We start from the raw sequence: 18,680 nt of genomic DNA on the forward strand, positions 1-18,680 counted from the left end.
AACAGGACAAGGAAAACTACACTCTAAAACATTTTTCCTTAGCGTTCCTCTCATGGTTAATGAACCTGACTAATATCCATGAGGATGTGGGTTCAATCCCTGACCTTGCTCAGTGGGTTAATGATCCAGCGTTGCAGTGAACCGTTGTGTAGGTCACAGACGTGGCTCAAATCCCATGTTGCTGTGGCTGTGGTGTAGGCTGGAAGCTACAGTTCCTATTAGACCCCTAGCCTGGGAACTTCCATATGCCATGGGTGTGGCCTGAAAAAGCAAATATATATATATATATATATATATATATATATATATATATACACATATATATATATATAATAAAAAATAAAATATTTTTCCACGTGGATGATCTCAGGAATATGTACTCAGACTAGAAAATTATGGAAAGGCTTGACATTCAAGTTTGATATGTAGGGGAGGGAGGGGAAGGGCAATTGTACTTTGGGGTGGGAATAGAATTTAAAGACATAGATTTTAGAGCAGCATCAGTTTTGATCAGAGACTTGATTTTCTAGGTGTGACTGGGAACCAATGGTAAGGTGAATAGCTCTGGTCCCTAGGCGGTCCAGCAGCTGGGAGAGGAGGGTAGCAAATTAGAGGAGCCAATAGTGTGGAAATGGAAGGTGGTGAACTAGGAGCCAGGTGGGTATCATCCATCACCATCACTTTTTAGGGCCACACATACCATGGGGCTTACCTGGCTGGGGCCAACCAGTGCCCTCACTACAGAGTATTGGGAGCAAATGTACTGCCCAACCTGGGGCTGGTGGATTGGAAGTGGTGATGAGGGGAGGCTTCTTTGGGAGCTCCAAGAGGCAGCTAGCTGCAAAGGGAAGGACCTGGCATTGTCCTCTGGAATAAAAGGCTCTGTGGTTTCTACACATGTAATCAGCCTTGAGTGTGCTATGCCATTGGGTCCACTTTTCCTGTCCCAATGTTCTTTAGAACCAGATCACTCTTGAGTGGAAGGAGGCAGAGGGCCATGGATCCCTTACAATTGTCTCCAAATTAGTATTTTGCTGTGGACGGTTTTTATTGCTTTAATTTTAGTTTTATTTTCTGGATAACAATGATGGGATTTAGTTCATGGGTTGGTTTCTCAGAGGATATATCTTCTCAGAAGGTGACAGGATCTGAGGTGTTCTGACCCACGTTGGGATATAAATAGAGAAGTGAATTTCTTCAAGAACAATGTGAGGTGAGTAGAAAGTACTCATACAAAGGGCCCAGTGAGGCATATTTTCCATGAGACCACTCAACCCAGATGCTAAATATGCATCTATAGTCCAGATCTGATAATATAGTTAACAGGATACTGGAACGAGAAAGATGTAAGATTAGCACTAGAACCAAATCCCTAAGCTGAACTTGGCAACAAATGGTTAGGTTGACCTCAGGGAATACTACATTCCACTTTGTCTGTAAAGAGAATCAAAAGAAACCTGAAGGGGGACCTTCCTACCTTATAAGTGGGAATGTAAATTTGTGAAGCCACTATGGAGAACAGTACAGAAGTTCCTTAAAAAACTAAAAATAGAGTTACCATATGATCCAGCAATCCCACTCCTGGGCATATATCTGGAGGAAATCATAATTCAAAAAGATACATGCGCCCCTATATTCATAGCAGCACTATATACAATAGCCAAGACAAGGATGTAACCTAAATGTCCATCAACAGAGGAATGGATAAAGAAGTTGTGGTACATACATACAGTGCTATATTACTCAGCCATAAAAAGAACAGAAAAATACCATTTGCAGCAACATGGATGGACCTAGAGATGATCATACTGAGTGAAGTCAGAAAGAGAAAGACAAATACCGTGATATCATTTAACATGTGGATGGAATCTAAAAAATGACACAAAGGAACTTACTTACAAAACAGAAGCAGACTCCCAGACAGAGAAAACAAACTTATGGTTACCAAAAGGGAAAGAGGGGGAGGGATAAATTAAGGATTTGGGATTAACAGATTACACACTACTCTATATAAAATTAACAGGAGTTCCCATCATAGCTCAGTGGTTAGCGAACCCTACCTGCATCCATAAGGATGCAGGATTGATTGCTGGTCTCGCTCAGTGGGTTAAGGATCCTGCATCACTATGAGCTGTGGTGTAGGTCACAGATGCGGCTCAGATCCCACATTGCTGTGGCTGTGGTACAGGCTGTCTGCTACAGCTCCAATTGGACCCCTAGCCTGGGAAGCTCCATATGCCACACCTGTGGCCCTAAAAAAAATAAAGACAAAAAGACCAAAAAATAAAATAAAATAAAATAAACAAGACCTACTGTGTGTGTGTGTGTGTGTGTGTGTATCACTTTGCTGTATACCTGATGCTTGTAAATCAACCATACTTCAATTTTAAAAAGTAGTGAAGAAATTCTGTACCTAATACCAGATGGATTAAATCTCCAATTGGGGCATGAAAATTTTACACTGTATGAGATGTATGAGAAGAGGAGCCCCTTGTACCCCTGTGCTCCCTGTTATGTGTGCTAAGCCTCACAGTGTGGGCGAGGAGATACTTGGACTCTGCAGCGGGACAGCCCACACATGGCTCTTCCTGGCTGTGCCCACATCTCCTGACCTCTCCAGCCTCAGTTCCCACCCTGGCTTCCTTCAAAAGGAGAAAAATAATGCCTACATCCTTCCACTTCCTTTCTAAAGTATCTAGTCCTTCCCCTGCACAGGATCCTTCAAAAATAGAAATAATTTTAGTTACATTTATGCTTATAAAAGTCCTAATTTCTGCCCAGATGTGGCGATCAGGACAGTTTATTGCTTAAAATCACATGTCCTTAGCCTAGAGTTAGGGGTACCTCACATTTCTAACAATAAATATCTCACATTAAAATGAAGTTGACCTTTCAGCAGGGGCCATGACAATTATTAGGCAGAAAGAATCCCAGGGAATAGTCTAGTCCTATAAAATATCCAGAAAAAGTATATTCAGCCTCTATTGATTTTAAGATGACTGGTTCCTAGAATTTTGATCCTGACTGCCCTTCTAGGAACTTTGCAGGACTGCTAAAACATAGAGTTTTGGTAAGCTGTCACAGTCACTGGCCTTCGCATTGTTAAATTTTAATTGTCACAGTCAGGAGAAAATCCCTGCTGATGCACGTTGAAGCTGAGTTCCATGTCCTTCCCTGGGAGAGGAGGAAGCACGTGGGCTGAAACACTGTGAGTTAACTGCCTCTAAGAAGGGAGGATGCCAGGAGCATTTTCAGGATTGACACAGGCTCTCCTGGGTCTCGGCCGTCATGACTGCCAAACTGATTTCCAGGCAGCCTTCTCTCTACTGGGTGGCCAGACTACTTGTGTCAGACACTCAAGGATTAGAGGTGCTGTCCACTGTCCTGACCTCACTCCTCTCACAGAAAGGCTTCTCATCAGAGTCAGGTGACTGCTTTCTGGAGTTAGGTCACGCTTACTCTAATTAAGTCTTTGTTTTCTAAATGTTCGGTTTCTCAGACTCAAAAATTGAGCCTCAGAAGTTTAGGCTCCCTCCTGGCAGCCTCGCTGAGCAGCCACTGTCACATACATAGGGACACCATCGTGAGCAAGACAGTTCCAGCCCAGCCCCAAGGAGCCTACAGTCTAGTGGGGGACTGGCTGCAGGCAGCTTGACCCAGCTCCCCTGGACCCCACCCACCTCCTTATGGTTGAGCCTTTTAGGGTCTGGCCCTAGTGCACATCTGAGGAAGAGTGTCCCTCCACAATGTCCCCAGGGGTAATCATTCCAGGATGCCTAGGCAGACTTGGGATCCTCTGAAGCCCAAGAAAGACCACCGCTCAGGTTTGAACTGCTTTTGTGTGTGTGTGTATGTGAGTGTGGGTTTTTTTGTTTTGTTTTGTTTTGTTTTGTTTTGCTGCAGCGTGCGGTGGCTTGACACAGGATCTCAGTTTCTAGATCAGGGATTGATTGAACCTGGCCCACAGCAGTGACACCAAGTCCCAACCAGTAGACCACCAGGGAACTCCCTAAACTGTTCCTTTGCCTTTCCGTCAGCCGATGGGCTCACATGGCCTTTGAGATTCGTCTCCTCTCGCTGAGACCTATCTTGATTTGGCCCAGAGTGGGTGATTCACTACATGTGCTTCAACAAGATGATTTCCGAATAAAGATACCCCGCCCCCCCGCAGAGATTAAATACCATTGGTTTTCAGTCTACTTCCTGATTTACTCATCACGTGACTTTGTGTTTCCTCATCAGTAAGGTGAGGATAACAGTGGTACCTCTCACACTGGGATAGTTGCCAAGATCATGTGAGTTAATACATGTAAAGATCTGGCGTCCTGCCTGGCACACAGTCTGTGTTCCTCCAATGTTAGCTCAGGCTACTTCTGTTCACCCTAACAGAAGTTCTCTGTGGTTACACACTTCTAAGACATTTTTCCCAGATGTGAGAAAGGTTTCAGTAGCTACTGAAGGAAACTTTAGAAATTACAGAAATTTCCACCAGTCCATTTTCTACCTGCGCAGATGAGCAGATTAGCCTGAACCCTGTGTCACTAAGGTAGTTGATACCAAGCACATCAGTGATTCACCGCTCACAAGCCGAGCGAAACCTCCAACCTAAGAGGATCAATGGAAGCATTTTCCAGGGGGAAGCCTGTGTTCTCTCTTCACCTCATTGGGTTGAGCAATCAGAGCATGCACATGGGCTTCAATAAGAAATGAGGCTGAACACTGCCTCCCACATTTCATGAAATTAAGGCAGAAAATGCAACTACTGAGGGAAGGAAGCTACAGGTGCCAGTGAAGCCTGAGGAAGGTTGTAAGCTTGACCAGAAAGGGAAAAGAGTTGGTCTGTAATTCAAGAAAATGGTTAAACAGACAGAGGGACTAGGGAGAAGGCTCTGCTCCCATGGAAACACTGTTACATACCAACTCCTTCTTCTTCATGCATTCCATAAGGATGATGAATAGGTGCTGGGCTTGGGTTCGAGTGTATGTGAAAGTCTTCTGGATGGTCACCAACAGCTGGTCCCTCAAAGATTCATTTATAAGTCTGCAGGAAAAAAAATGTTGAAAGCGGGTTAATTCAGCTCCTATTTAGTACATATTTTTGACAGATATAGAATATGAGAAAGCATTAGGAGGATTTACATTCGATAGGAGCTACTTCCTCCTGCATTTTTCTCACAGCAGGTATTTTGATTGTGATAATTGTTTTAAAAGAGTAAATTTAAAAGTAAATCCATTTTAACATCTCACTACCTAAATGAGTAAAGTAATAAGATGGATTTAGTTCTTTTTTGGCTTTTTTTCTTTTATGTGGCATGTGTTTAATGCTTTCTTGCACAAGTGCTATTATCAAAACCAAAAAAATACCTTCAATTAATCCTTTGCATCTTGGTAAAAATTTGCTCTATAACTTATTTGAAGAAGCTTTAAATTTGAACCTCATGTCCAACTGTGGAAAGACAAATTATATCTAAGGAATTTTTGAGTATCAATGAGGAGAAATTTGAGAATTCAATGAAGAGAATTTTTGAGTATCAGTGAGGACTTATGTTTCACTTAAAATTATTCCATGGAGGCAGCTGGTCTGGCCCACAATTCAGGTCATCATTATTTTTTTTTGGCCATGCCCATGGCAGGTAGAAGTTCCTGGGCCAGGGATCAAACCCACACCACAGCAGTAGCCCAAGCCACAGCAATGAAAATGCCAGATCCTTAACATGCTGTGCCACAAAAGGAACTCCCAGGTTATAATTATTTATGTCAAGCTTTTGCTGTGTTATTTGCCGGTAAGAGTCTGACCCATAAAGGGATATTATATTGACTATTTCATTAAAAGATAGTTTTTATACTCTAGAAGAATGAAGTAAAACAAGAGAGGTGCATAATATCAAGTCAAAACTCAATTATCCCCTGGATATGGACTGATCTCAATGACTTTTTAACTCCTTTCTCACTAGCCTGGTGAAAACTGGGCTATCTTTACCAGCTGTCAAAGAGTAGGAATGAAAAGTCATTTTATTATTAATAGATACTATTCAAAATTAGGAAGATAAAACTGTTCTTCAGGACTAGTGACAACATTATCATAATTTGCTTAGTATTTTAGAGTTTACAAATTGATTTCACAAAGGAAGTACCTGCAACTCCTAGATAAAAGAGTAAACTATAGTTACCATCTCATTTAGTGCCTATTGAAACTTGATAGGCAAGAAATTTGTCCAATTCAAGACAGAAGGATATTTTAGCCAGAAAGAGCCAGTTGCTTAAGGTCACTCCAAAAACAAGTGGCAGATTCAGAGCCAGAACCTAGTTCTTCTGGCTTCTTGTCCAGTGTTCTTTCCTCTACACCACACTGCCGCTAATTACACCAAGTGCATTGCACTCTCTTTAGCACTGAGGCTACTTGAGGAGGGAATTATAAAATTCCCATTAACATGAAAGCAGGACAGATTCTGTCGCTTAAAAAAAAGCAAGATGAAAGGCTGGAGAATGTCTTCCTATCACTGGCCTGCTGTGCCCCAGGATTGTGTGAGGATTCACCTAGACCCATTAGGCTGGGTATTACTGCGGCCCCGCTTTGAGGCAGGTGCATTCCCCCTGATAGAATTATGCCAAGGATCCTGGAATGTCACTCAGCTCAATGGACAATTGGGTTAGCACTTTGGTCCCCCAGGAATGTTTCTATCATGAACATATAATTTAGAGAAAGAGAATGATTCAGATAAAATTGAAAAATGATACCAAATTCTCTCAAGATCACTAAATTATTCTGGAGGACTCTGTAGCCTGATTTGTGAACTGGTCTGAAACCATTCGCTCAACAACTGCTTAGTGATGTCTCTTTAGTGCCATACACTGTGGTGCCCAACAGGGCCACAGGGAAAGATGAGATCTACACACCAGTGAGCTTACCCACCAGTGGAGGAGAAAGGCACGAACCAGCAGTTCAACTATAACTGACAGTGGTAAAGAAGTAGAAAAGCTTTCTCTTTCTGACTTACTTCACCGTATGATACTACTCATATCTGGTATCTAATATACCGCACAAATGAACCTTTCCACGGAAAAGAAAATTATGGACTTAGAAAATAGACTTGTGGTTGCCCGGGGGGAGGGGGAGGGAGTGGGAGGGAGTGGGAGCTTGTGGTTAATGGATGCAAACTATTGTTTTGGAATGGATTAACAATGAGATCCTGCTGTGTGGCACTGAGGACCATGTCTAGATACTTACAACAGAGCACGACAACGGCAGAAAAAATTATGTATACATGTGTGCGTAACTGGGTCCCTATGCTGTACAATGGGGAAAAAAAGTGTGCTGGGGGAAATAACAATAAAAAATTTAAAAAAAGAAGTAGAAAAGCTCATTGACAGTTGAATACATTCTAATCTAGGGTGTTCAGGGCAGACTCCTCTGAGGAAGTGCTGTTTGATCTGAGACTTAAAGAATAAAGGATTATTATCATGATTGTGGGGAGGAGATGAGGGGCAGTGCTGGGTAAGAGCATATTTGGCAGGCAAAACAGCATGAATAGGCCTAGTTTGGAGAAAACAAAAGAAGGCCAAAATGGCTAGAGCATAGAGAGCAAAAGAAAGAATGGGACAAGATGGGGCTGCAGAAGGGCTAAGTGAGGGCAAGATCGTGGGAATTGTTAAGACACTGTTAGAGACCTCAGATTTTATTTTAAATCTTATCCCCCAGGAAATGAGAAACCATTGAAGGATTTAAGTTGGAGAGTAACATGAGTACATTTGTGTTGCCAATTAATTTTCTGGAAGCATCAAGACATGAGCACTCATACCTGAGCGTGTAGCTATTTGACAGGCAACTTATGTGGGTGAGTCTAGAGATTTTTGCAATATCTGGTTACATAAATGTTGTATGTGATTTTTTTTTTTGTCTTTATAGGGCCACACCTGTGAGATATGGAAGTTCCCAGGCTAGGGGTCGAATCAGAGCTACAGCCGCTGGCCTAGGCCACAGCAACAATAATTCCATATCTGACCTACACCACAGCTCACAGCAATGCCAGGTCCTTAACCCACTGAGCGAGGCCAGGGATCAAACCTGCATCCTTATGGATACTAGTCAGGTTCACTTCCACTGAGCCACGACAGGAAGTCCTATTGTACATGATTAACAAATGTGGAGATGCCCCCAATTAGCCACTTGATAGATTCAATCATTTATCTGCAGGTGTTTAATTTTGACAACTCGAAATTTGTTTTCCATTGCCAACCATCTGTAATGAAATCCCAGTTCCCTGAGGTCATTAACTGTTTGAGGGATATGTCTGTCACTTGCAGCCAAGCTGTCACTTTGTAAAAATTGAGAAATGATGTGCAACTTAGCTGATTAGTTGAAAGAGCTGAAAGACACCACGCATCTTACACTTTTTAGTCCAATTTTGCAACTGAATGAAATTGTGGCTTTGGTTAAATCATTTAGCAACACAAACCATGGCATTCTACTTCTAGAAGTACAAGAATCCCCTAGGCTGGTGTTTTCCAAAAGGGGGATAACTGTCACTGTTGGAGCAAAGATGGATTTAAGTGAAACAAAGGTGATTCAGTTCTTTCAAAACATTAAGTTATACTCACTAAACATCAAAAATTGTGATTCCTGGTTTAGTTCTTTTTCTATCCTTCTGACTGCATCAAGAGGAAAATTTCATTTTTGATGCTTCTTTGCCATTGGCAGCTCAGAAACACTTGCAAATCCCCCTTTTGACAGAGAAATAACAGTTTTGGGGGCCCAGACTCTTTGCAGAGAGTTTAATAACATTGTTTTCAAAAAGATCTTGTATAATGGTGTGATGTGTTCATAGCGCATTGGGGTTTATGGCACAATGGGCTTCACAGAGATAATCTCATTTAATCTTCACAACAAACTATGAGAAAAGCAGTTATTGGAGTTCCCGCTGTGGTGCAGCGGAAACAAATCTGACTAGGAACCATGAGGTTGCAGGCCTCGCTCAGTGGGTTAAGGATCCGGCGTTGCCCTGAGCTGTGGGGTAGGTCACAAATGCGGCTCGGATCTGGCATTGCTGTGGCTGTGGTGGTGGCGTAGTCCTGGGAACCTCCACATGCCATGGGTGCGGCCCTAAAAAGACAAAAAAAAAAAAAAAAGCAGTTATTAATTCCATTTTGCAGAAGAGGAGACTTCGGCCCAAAGAGGTTAAATGATGTGTACAGAGTCACATAGCTTGACAATCTCAGTGAATCTATTGAATTCAGCCTTCCTTCCATGGTGTTGCTTTTCCCGCTTGTAATCTATAAATATGTCTTTCACTTTCCTAAACGTTTGCATTGGAGGTAGAAATGTGAGTCAATCTGTTGTAGGAAATGGCTTTTCCTTTTTGTGATGTAGAGAATATCTTAAGGAAATCAGACAAATTTGGAGAAGATAAGGGAAAATGAGTAAATGAAGACAAAGGCAGGTGCATTTAGTATGCTGAAGATTATATTTGCTTCTAATTTTTCACAAGCATTTTCTATGCTGAACTAAATGTTTCCAATTTGCTACAAATTCTTACTCTATCTCCTCTACTGCACTTTTATTATTTTGTAGCCATACTCATGATATTGGGAGGTCTGCTTTCTTGAAATTATTACTTTCTTAGCTTCTATTTTTTTTTCTGCACAACACTGGAATGATTTAAAAATCTTGACTGTTATAGCTAATCATGAGCAAAAAATAGAACTAAGCCCATTTTAGATTTCTTTTTATGGCACTAGACTAGTGATTGAAAATTTCTTGACATCAAAACATGGTCATAGTATTATGTAAAGTTGTAGTTCTAGAATTGGGTCTTTGACAAAGTGGTACCTATTTATGGAAACTGTTAATTTGTGGCTTCATATGTACCCACGCTATTTTGGGTATACCTCAAATTAGAAGGTTTTCTGATTTAGGAAGTGTAGTCATTTAGGAAGTGAGGAAAATCTCTACACCATGGCATTTGTGTCTCCATTTAAATGCTGTCCTTGTGATCTGAAGCTTTTCAGATGAGTCACAGAGTCATTTGAAATAGGTCAGTGTTTATCCATTGCTCAGAGAAACCAACAAAACTTCCCACAGTTTGCTATTAGTATTCTGTTCCAATGCTGGCAATTCGACCCATGTGGACATAGTTTTTCTCAGAATGAATCTAATTACCTGCAACACTAGAGTTTTGTTCATAGATTTAAAAATTGGAAAATGCATTTAGGATTCAATGGGACTCAAAGAGCTAGGCTTAGGCTAATGGATTTTCAGGAGAGAAACCCTTCTCATGCCCCATAACTCACTCTGATACAATACGGGAAAATTTTACTTATATAAATAAAAAATGATTGCTAGAAATACCAAAATTTGGTACTTAAAAAACATCATTTCCTATGGAATCTCTAATGCTCTAAAAAAAATTAAATTTTAGCATTTGTTGAAGTCAAAGCAAATTACTAAGTGCAACATTGTGTAAACAGGTTTACATGTCTTGTCTAAGATTACAGAGAATGGAATTTTTCTTTCCTTCTCTTCCCTCTCTCTTCTTCTTTAGTAAAAGTTATCACTTCTTTCCAAATGGCTGGGGTTGCAACTAGCAGCATGATTCTTCGCAGAGGCAGGACAGCATCATGAAAAAAAGGATTAAGGTCATCAGGGTCAGGCTGTCTGGGGTGAAACCATCATTTGCTAACAGTGTTATCCTGTGCAAACTGTTCAGCATTTCCACATTTGGGGGGGTATAGTTAAAATAGAATTGTAATAGTCCTTATCTCATAGACTTGATTAAATGAATTAATCTTTGTAAGACACTTAGAAAAGAGCTTGGCACACAGCAAGTTCTGTGTAAGCATGTGCTACTATTAAAACACAGTCCTACGATGCTCCTTAGGAAAGAGTTTGACCAGTCCTTGTTAAGTAGCACGACCAGTGGTCAGGGCTTCTGTGTGCAATGCAGAGCCATCTCCCAGGATCCACAGTGCTCTGTATAGCTTGTGAGCAAAGTGGTACAAGGACACTCCAATCCAAGCTGGAGAAATAAATTTCCTACTCTAGATAGAGGTCAGAAATCACTTTTCTTTCTTAGATTTGGGAAAGAAAGATACTTAGATTTGGAAGCTTAATTATAATGGAGACTTGCAACATTCCATACAGACATCTAGATATTTATTTACTCATTCATTCATTCAACAAACAATATTGGTGCTTACTATGTGCCAGGCACTAAGCCAGAGATAGAGAAAAATAATATGCAGTCCTAGCTTCATGGAGCTCACAGGATCATGTGTCCTATATTTCTGGTCATTTATTAATAGCTATCACATCCTGAACTCAGCAATGTAAAACATCTTTTATCTATTGTGGCGATGAATTTGTGGGCTAACAGTTCAGGCAGAGCACAGAAGAGCTAACTCATCTTGGGTCTATGATATCTCAGACCTTAGCTGGAGAGGCTGTGATAAATGAAGACGGCTAGAATGGTTCAACTGGGGCCATATGTCTGGGGCCTCAGTTCTTCTCCTTGTGGCCTCTGCTAGGGCTGGAAAGTCCAAGATGGCTTCTTTACTTGTAAGTCTGATACATGGTCTGGGATGGCTGAAAAAATTTGAGGGCTGGCTGGCACTGCCTTCAATGGTGGTTACAGGGTAGATGGACTCCTTACATAGCTGACTTCTCTTAAAGTAAGGGATTCCAAGAGAGAGTGTTCAAAGAGGCTGAAGTAAAAACTGAAAGGCTTCTTATGATTTCTCCTTAGAAGTCACAGAATGTCATTTCCTTATGTTCAATTAATCAAGCAAGTCACTAAGAGCAGACTGGATTCAAGAGGAGGGGAAGAAACAGACTCTATTCTTTTTTTTTTTTTTTAAGGGCCATACGCATGGCATATGGAGGTTTCCAGGCTAGGGGTCTAATCAGAGCTACAGCTGCTGGCCTATACCACAGCCACAGCAACTAGGAATCCGAGCCACGTCTGTGACTTACAACACAGTTCACAGCAATGCTGCATCCTTAACCCACTGAGCAAGGCCAGAGATCGAACACACAACCTTATGGCTCCTAGTCAAATTCATTTCCACTGTGCCATGACGGGAACTCTGACAGATTCTATTCTTGATGGGAGAAAAGTGTGAACATGCAGAGAAGGAATATATTGATGGTGGTAACCTTGGAGACAGGCAACCCTGTCAAGTGTTTCTGTTCAGATGAGAACAGAAATGGCAATCTTTTCTATATTTCAGTGATAAATAGCCCCACTGCCTTATTTTGGACTCTCTTTTTTAATAGTTGATTATAACGAGAACTACCATTATCCTTAAAAATAATAGTCTAACCACTCATAAGTATTTTCAAAATATTAATATTGATTTGAAGTATAGAACCTATAACTATTTTCTCATTTGCTCAAGCTGCCTATTTACATCATTTAGCACCTATAAGGTACCAGGTATTTGTTTTCAGCCTTGGGATCCTGGTCAGAGTCTTTTTTCATGGATACCATGGAAGTAGGAAGATACTTCATCACATAACTGCTGTTTCTAAGGGACATCTTCAGTAAAATGTGTGTATTATTAGTTCAACTTTTAAAGCCCAGGTTAAGATACCACCTAAAACAGGAGGGTATTTTCTTGATGCCCTTACCTCACTTTGGGGTCTGTATAGAGACATAAAGCAACAATAGCACCTGCCAGCTTTGATAACTCCTGTCAGAAACTAGATAACAGAGAAACTTGACTTCCTAAAATATTGTTCAAGTTTACTTCATTCTTGTTCTATCTGAAGTTGGACCCTTATTATACTTTACTTGAATGGCATCAACAGATCACTTCTTTTTCATCCTCCTCTAATACATTCTCCACAATGTTGATTGAATGGTTCTCCTACAAGGCAAATAATTATACCAGATCCTTCTCAAAACCCTGTAATGTCTTCTCATTACTAGCAAGATAACATTTCAACTTGTGTATGGCATTTAAGGCTTATCATGGTTTCTCTCCACAGCTGGGCTCATCTCCTGCTACCCTCTCACAGATACCCTAAGAAATGCTATTTTCACCCAGACACACCAGACTCTTGCATGCTTCTAGGCCCTTGAAACTGCTATACCTGCTGCTTGAAATACTCTCTATATCTAATCTCATCACTCAAAACTCATCATTTATAATTCAGCTCAAAATCCACATCCTGTGTGAAAGTCTCCAGTTACCACTCCCTTGATGTACCCATAGCACTTGATACATATTACAACAATTATTATATTGCATGGAAACTATTTAGTTAGATATATGTTTCCCTCTGATAGATTATGAACACTCTGAGGCAGTAAGTGCATCTTTGTCTGTATCTATGCTCTAGAAGAGTAAGTACATAGTTCAACCCTAGTTCTAGAAGAATGTTTATGGATTGACTGAGTACATGAGCAGCTGCCTGCTTTGTAGCAGCTACCAGGTGCCCTTCCCCACTCCCTTTGCTCATGTTGGAAAGGACTTCAAAACTATTTGGAAGAATGGGGAAGTGGCATAGTATTTTGCCTCTCAATGAGTGGATTTTCTTGATCCTTTATCTTTCAATCATATTCATCTCCAAGAAATGTTCTTGGCTTTTTGAGTTCTTCTTTAAACTCTAAATGAATTGGCCACCCAACTCAAAGATCTGTATTTGGTTGTAACTTTGGGGAATTTTTACCCCTTTGAATTGCTTTGTAGCTCTTGGCATGAGTGGATGCTTATTCACTCTCTCTCTCGCATAATGCTTACAGCAATGTATTGCCCATAAAAGTCCACAATAACTGTTTGAAGACTTTAAGGATTTTAGCGCTATCAAGATAATCTCCTTCACATATATCTTGGTGTTTTATGCCAACTGGACATAATATCACATGAAAATCAACTCAGCATACAGCTACATTTTTTTTCAACTAATTCTATGTCCTACATAGAAGAGGTAAGGTCAATTTTGCAATGTTCTGCAGAAGATGGAATGTTATAATTAAGGCACTATGCTATGGTGCTTTTGGTTGTAATCCAGTTCTTTCATTTGCTAGTTGAGGGACCTGAGACAGTTATTCAATCTCTCTAAGCCTCCATCTCCTTATCTGTTGAGAGGGGGTAGAATATGTCTTTATATGTTGATGCATTGGGGAAAAAAGATCAGGTACAGAAAGCACCTAGTACTGGTTTTAGCACATAATAAGTGTTTGATAATAAGCAGGTTTTTTAAATTAATAGATATCCTAGGGGCTCTCATACCTATAGAACATCCCAATGATGCCTTGCTCAGAGCTGAGGCAAGGTACTGGAGATACAAATTACCTGCAGACCAACCCTTTGGAGAAAAGAAAAACTGAAATATTTCTATAAAAGTTGGATGGAGCAGATCTGTGAATGAGATGGAAAAGGCTATAATTCAAAACCACATAGAAGGTTATCAATGAAGAAAGACTATTAGCTCTTATGTTAATCAATGTCATAAAAACAAACAAGTGATGAGAAGATATCCTAAAACCATTACTCTAGATAATTTTATGTCATCTTTAAGTCAAATAGGTGTTAGGATCAGAAGTCTCACTTGACTATGACTTCCTCCTGAAGCTTATACTTTGATTATTTCTGGAGTCTGTATGTTCTAGGAAAAGTGCTAATCTGAAAATTTTGCTGCAAATTTGAAGTTAAGGATAAAGGAATGATATAGATGAAGAATCTGAAGCCTGTAGAGCAAAACTTACTTGCTAAAGATGATATAACTGAAAACATCAGAGCTAGGCTTGGAGGACAAGAGGATCAGAAGGAAGAATCTCTGATAATGAGGTACAGCAACTTGAATATGTAAGCTCAGCTCAGTGCAGTAAAGTTAGTGATTTGTTGTTTAAATGACTGGATACAAGTGGAGATTTATTATGTTTTATCCCTGAGACAAAATCTTATATATCTTATGTATAAGGAGACTGAATAATAGGATTTCAAGGATCAACTACTTTCTCGGGGCTACTTTCTTAACTTATCAGATAACCAACATTCCTTTTAATTAACTAAAAGGCAAGCAAATATTTTGCTCAACAATTAGAAGCCCTAAAATCAACTCCTGGGATAAGTATTGCATGGTAAACTCACTTAGCTGTAAACTTACTGATGCTGATGGTTTTTAGAAAACACTAGTTGGATAGACAGAAGGGGAAGATGCACAAATGAAATGCAGAAAAGTGACCCAGATGGAACAAGGGGGTAGAAAATTACTTTTCCCAACTTTTTACTGAGGATCAACTCCAGATAATAATGACCCCTAACAGCTAAGACCTGTGATAAATAGGGCCTCTGATCTTGTTAATAGCATCTAGCCTAGAGTAGCTGTTAACGAGGGCTTTTCCTGAGGATTTCCATCTAGCAACGTGAGGTAGTTAGAAGTATCTTAGAGAAGGTGCCTATAATGGGGGATGATGCACACACCTTGATAGTAGTCTGCTCTCTGACAAGTTTCACTGACTACTACCCATAGAGTGATATTTCTCTTTCTTCTTTCTTCCTACCATTTATTTCCTATCTAACTATCTGTCTATCTATCTATCAACTATTTTTCTTAACCCACTCTAGAATCCTGAGCCAGCTATAGCAAAACAGAAGGCATAGCTATACATACAAAAGGAAACAGAAGGTAGGTGGTGAGGTGGGATTGAGGATGGTGGTAAGAGAGGCAATGAATTACCTATTATAAGAAAAGCTTTGTGCTGTGCATCTTATATCTGGTATTTCATAAGGACAGATTAAGACAATCCTAACTGGTCTATAGCTCCTTGGCTACACCAACCGCAAGTTATATTACTTATCTACTCCTCCTCTCCGTGCTCATCAAATTGCTGAAGACAGAGGCTTTTCCACTGCCCCTTATCTTGCCCCCCACCCTTCTCCTTTTCCCCATAGTATATCACCTTTTAAAATATTCTACACATTTATTTATTATGTTGATTACTTATTATCTATGTAACCAGACTAAAATATAAGCTCCACAATAGCAAAAATGTTTGCCTATTTGGTTTATAGGTGTTTTTTTGTTTTGTTTTGTTTTTTGCCCACATCTAGAAGAGGGCCTGGAACATGGTAGGTGTCTATCCAAAAATATTTGTTGAATGACTGAATACATAATGTTGGTTGGAAGAAAGAATGTAAATGTAATTTTAAAAATGAAAGGGAAAATTTCTAATAACATTGGAAATCTGTCAGACATTCAAGGGCTCCCAGTTTGGTAGAATCCAATTACAGAAATGGCAGAGCTGTGCTAGCTATTAGCCACATGTGGCAATTCAAATTTAAATTTATTACAATTAAATAAAATTTAAAATTCAATTTCTTAGTCACTCTAGTCACAATTCAAGGGCTTAGTGACTGTCTGACTGGACAGCAGAGATATAGAACATTCCTATTATCATGGAAAGTTCTATTGGGCAGTGCTGCTATTTAGGCAGATGGAGGTGCCGAGTCCTCAGCCTTGGGCAGGGACTAGAAGGACATTATGGTGAAAAATCCTGAACAGTCTTGGCTGTGTCTCCACAATTTCTCCTCTTTCCTTTGCCTTTGGTTATGAATGTGCCCAAGAGAAGAAATTGACTTGTTGCCAAAGGATACAGGGACTGCCACATGGTCAGGTAGCATCTCTGCTGCCAAAACTGTAAGGAAAACACATCCTGTGATTTCAATCCAAGTGAAATCCCATCAGTGAATACTGCACAGAGCCAAGCAAGAGGAATAGTCAAATTTTTATTGTTTTAGTCCCTGTATAGAAGTCAGAATCAGAGCTGGACTGAGATGTATAGGCTCTTTGGGCAGGCACAAACACTGGCACCTCTTCAAGTGACATGCTTCAAATGTTGGTCCAATATTTAATTCAAAGGAGAAGGTAACCAGCGTGTGAAACAAGAAGAAAAGAGGGAAGCTGGGTAAAGCCTCCTCTGTTGTCGGGAATAACGCAGCTCCGAGGCAAGTAAATCTCCTGTAGTTACTGGGTCCCATTTCCTAAGAGGCAATATGGTGTAGCTGCTAAAGGCAAGGTTTGATCTTCAATCTGCCTGAGCTAGCTACAGGATTTTGTTTTTATTCTAGAATAAGAGTAGAAACCCATGGCATTTTGACTATAAATGTCTTTCTTTGCATCACTGCCAATCTATCACAGTAAACTTTCCTCTGTGTCCAAATGTGGTTTTAGAATCATTCTCAACATATTATTTTAGGAAACTACTACCAGTTGATTACTCTTGACACTCAAGATGAAAATTTGTCAGCTGTCCACAGAGGATGATAAAATCTCAAATAGCCTCTCAAATGGTGAAAACCAAGATTATAGGGTCAAAGAAAGTCAAGGACCTCCAAATTTTAGTCCTCTCTCCAAGAAATTGAACTGCGGTTTCCATGGATTTAGAGGAATGGATTCTTTATTGCTTACTTAAAAACTTTAGGGGTCAGTACTTATGGATGGATACTTCCTTTACATTGAATAAATCCAGAAAATACAATAAACATGTATATCAACTCTAGGAGAGATGTCCAACAATTAAGACAACAAAGAAAAGGCTTTACTGAAACTGAATGGAGACTTTTCTAGACAACCATAGTACAAACTTGAGTTAACCTTGGAGTCCGACTTTAATACATATTCAGTGTTTCTCTTTTATAAAGCTCTTTATATAAATAAGCTTTTATAAGCAGATAGTTACTGCTGTAAATAATTTTCATTAATCTTGTGGTTCATAATCAACATCTGCAGATTGCATGGGGAATGTGAGAGAAATCTATTAATAATACCCCAAGCATTATCTATTATTAATGATACCACTGAGTAAGATGTTAATACACTGTATTTTTAGCAGTTGCAGGTTCTCATGTCATCCAGGTTCATTCAGAATTCATTTCCTCTAAGGTAGAGGGATTAAACACCAGGATAGTTATTATCTACACCTAATCCAAATAAACTTTAAATGTATTTTTGGGTTTTAAAGCCCCCATTACTTCTTCATGAGAAAGAGGCTATGCACTGACCTTCAGAAAGAAAAATTTCCTAGAATTTAAGTGGGTTAAGAAATGTACATGGACATCTCATGCTAAGGCAGAGGGCTTATGCCAGCATGCTGTGCCTGGAGAGCAGGGGGGGCGGAGAACAGTTCCACTGGATTGTGGGGTAAATGGAAATTTCACCAAGATGTCTCTAGAGAGAGGCTGAAGAATGCAAAGGGTCTTGAGTCTATACAAAGGAATGTGGACCTAACTTGTAGATCAATGGTCTTCAACTAAGTTCTACAAAGAAGCCCTTGGAATTTTGAAAAGAAGCTCCAGAGTCACTTTAGAACTTCTTTAGTAGGCAAGAACCAGCAAGAGAGACAGGGAGGCTAAGCCCCTTCTTTCTGAAAGTATGGACCCTGGGCCAACAGAATCTGCATCTTCAGGGTACTCCTTTGATATTTAAATAACTTGGCTCCAACCAGACTTAACTGAATTAAAAAATCTGAGGGTGGGCAATTTGTTTATAGAAACCCTCTGGGTAATTTTCATGCAAGATAAAAATTGAGAACCATAGGTCTAGGCCTTCCACTCCAGCTTCAATAGAGTAGACTTGGTGTTTTGTCTGTTTTATAGTTCACACTCTACCTGAAATTTTATTTGAAAAAGGGTCCAGGGACTTCAAAAAAATGAAAATCAATACTAGGGGCAGGTGGGAG

General features: G+C 40.0%; 1 protein-coding gene across 1 annotated transcript in view; it reads right to left on the reverse strand.

Moving 5' to 3' along the window:
* Positions 1-18,680, reverse strand: part of TRPM3 (transient receptor potential cation channel subfamily M member 3) — a 529,690-nt gene that overhangs the window by 175,008 nt on the left and 336,002 nt on the right. Inside the window, exon 9 of the mRNA XM_047767762.1 lies at positions 4,918-5,041. Within this exon, the coding sequence (XP_047623718.1) occupies positions 4,918-5,041 (124 nt within the window). The remainder of the gene's footprint in view (positions 1-4,917; positions 5,042-18,680) is intronic.

Source organism: Phacochoerus africanus, chromosome 2 (genome assembly GCF_016906955.1).
Source record: "Phacochoerus africanus isolate WHEZ1 chromosome 2, ROS_Pafr_v1, whole genome shotgun sequence".
NCBI classification, from domain to species: Eukaryota; Metazoa; Chordata; class Mammalia; order Artiodactyla; family Suidae; genus Phacochoerus; species Phacochoerus africanus.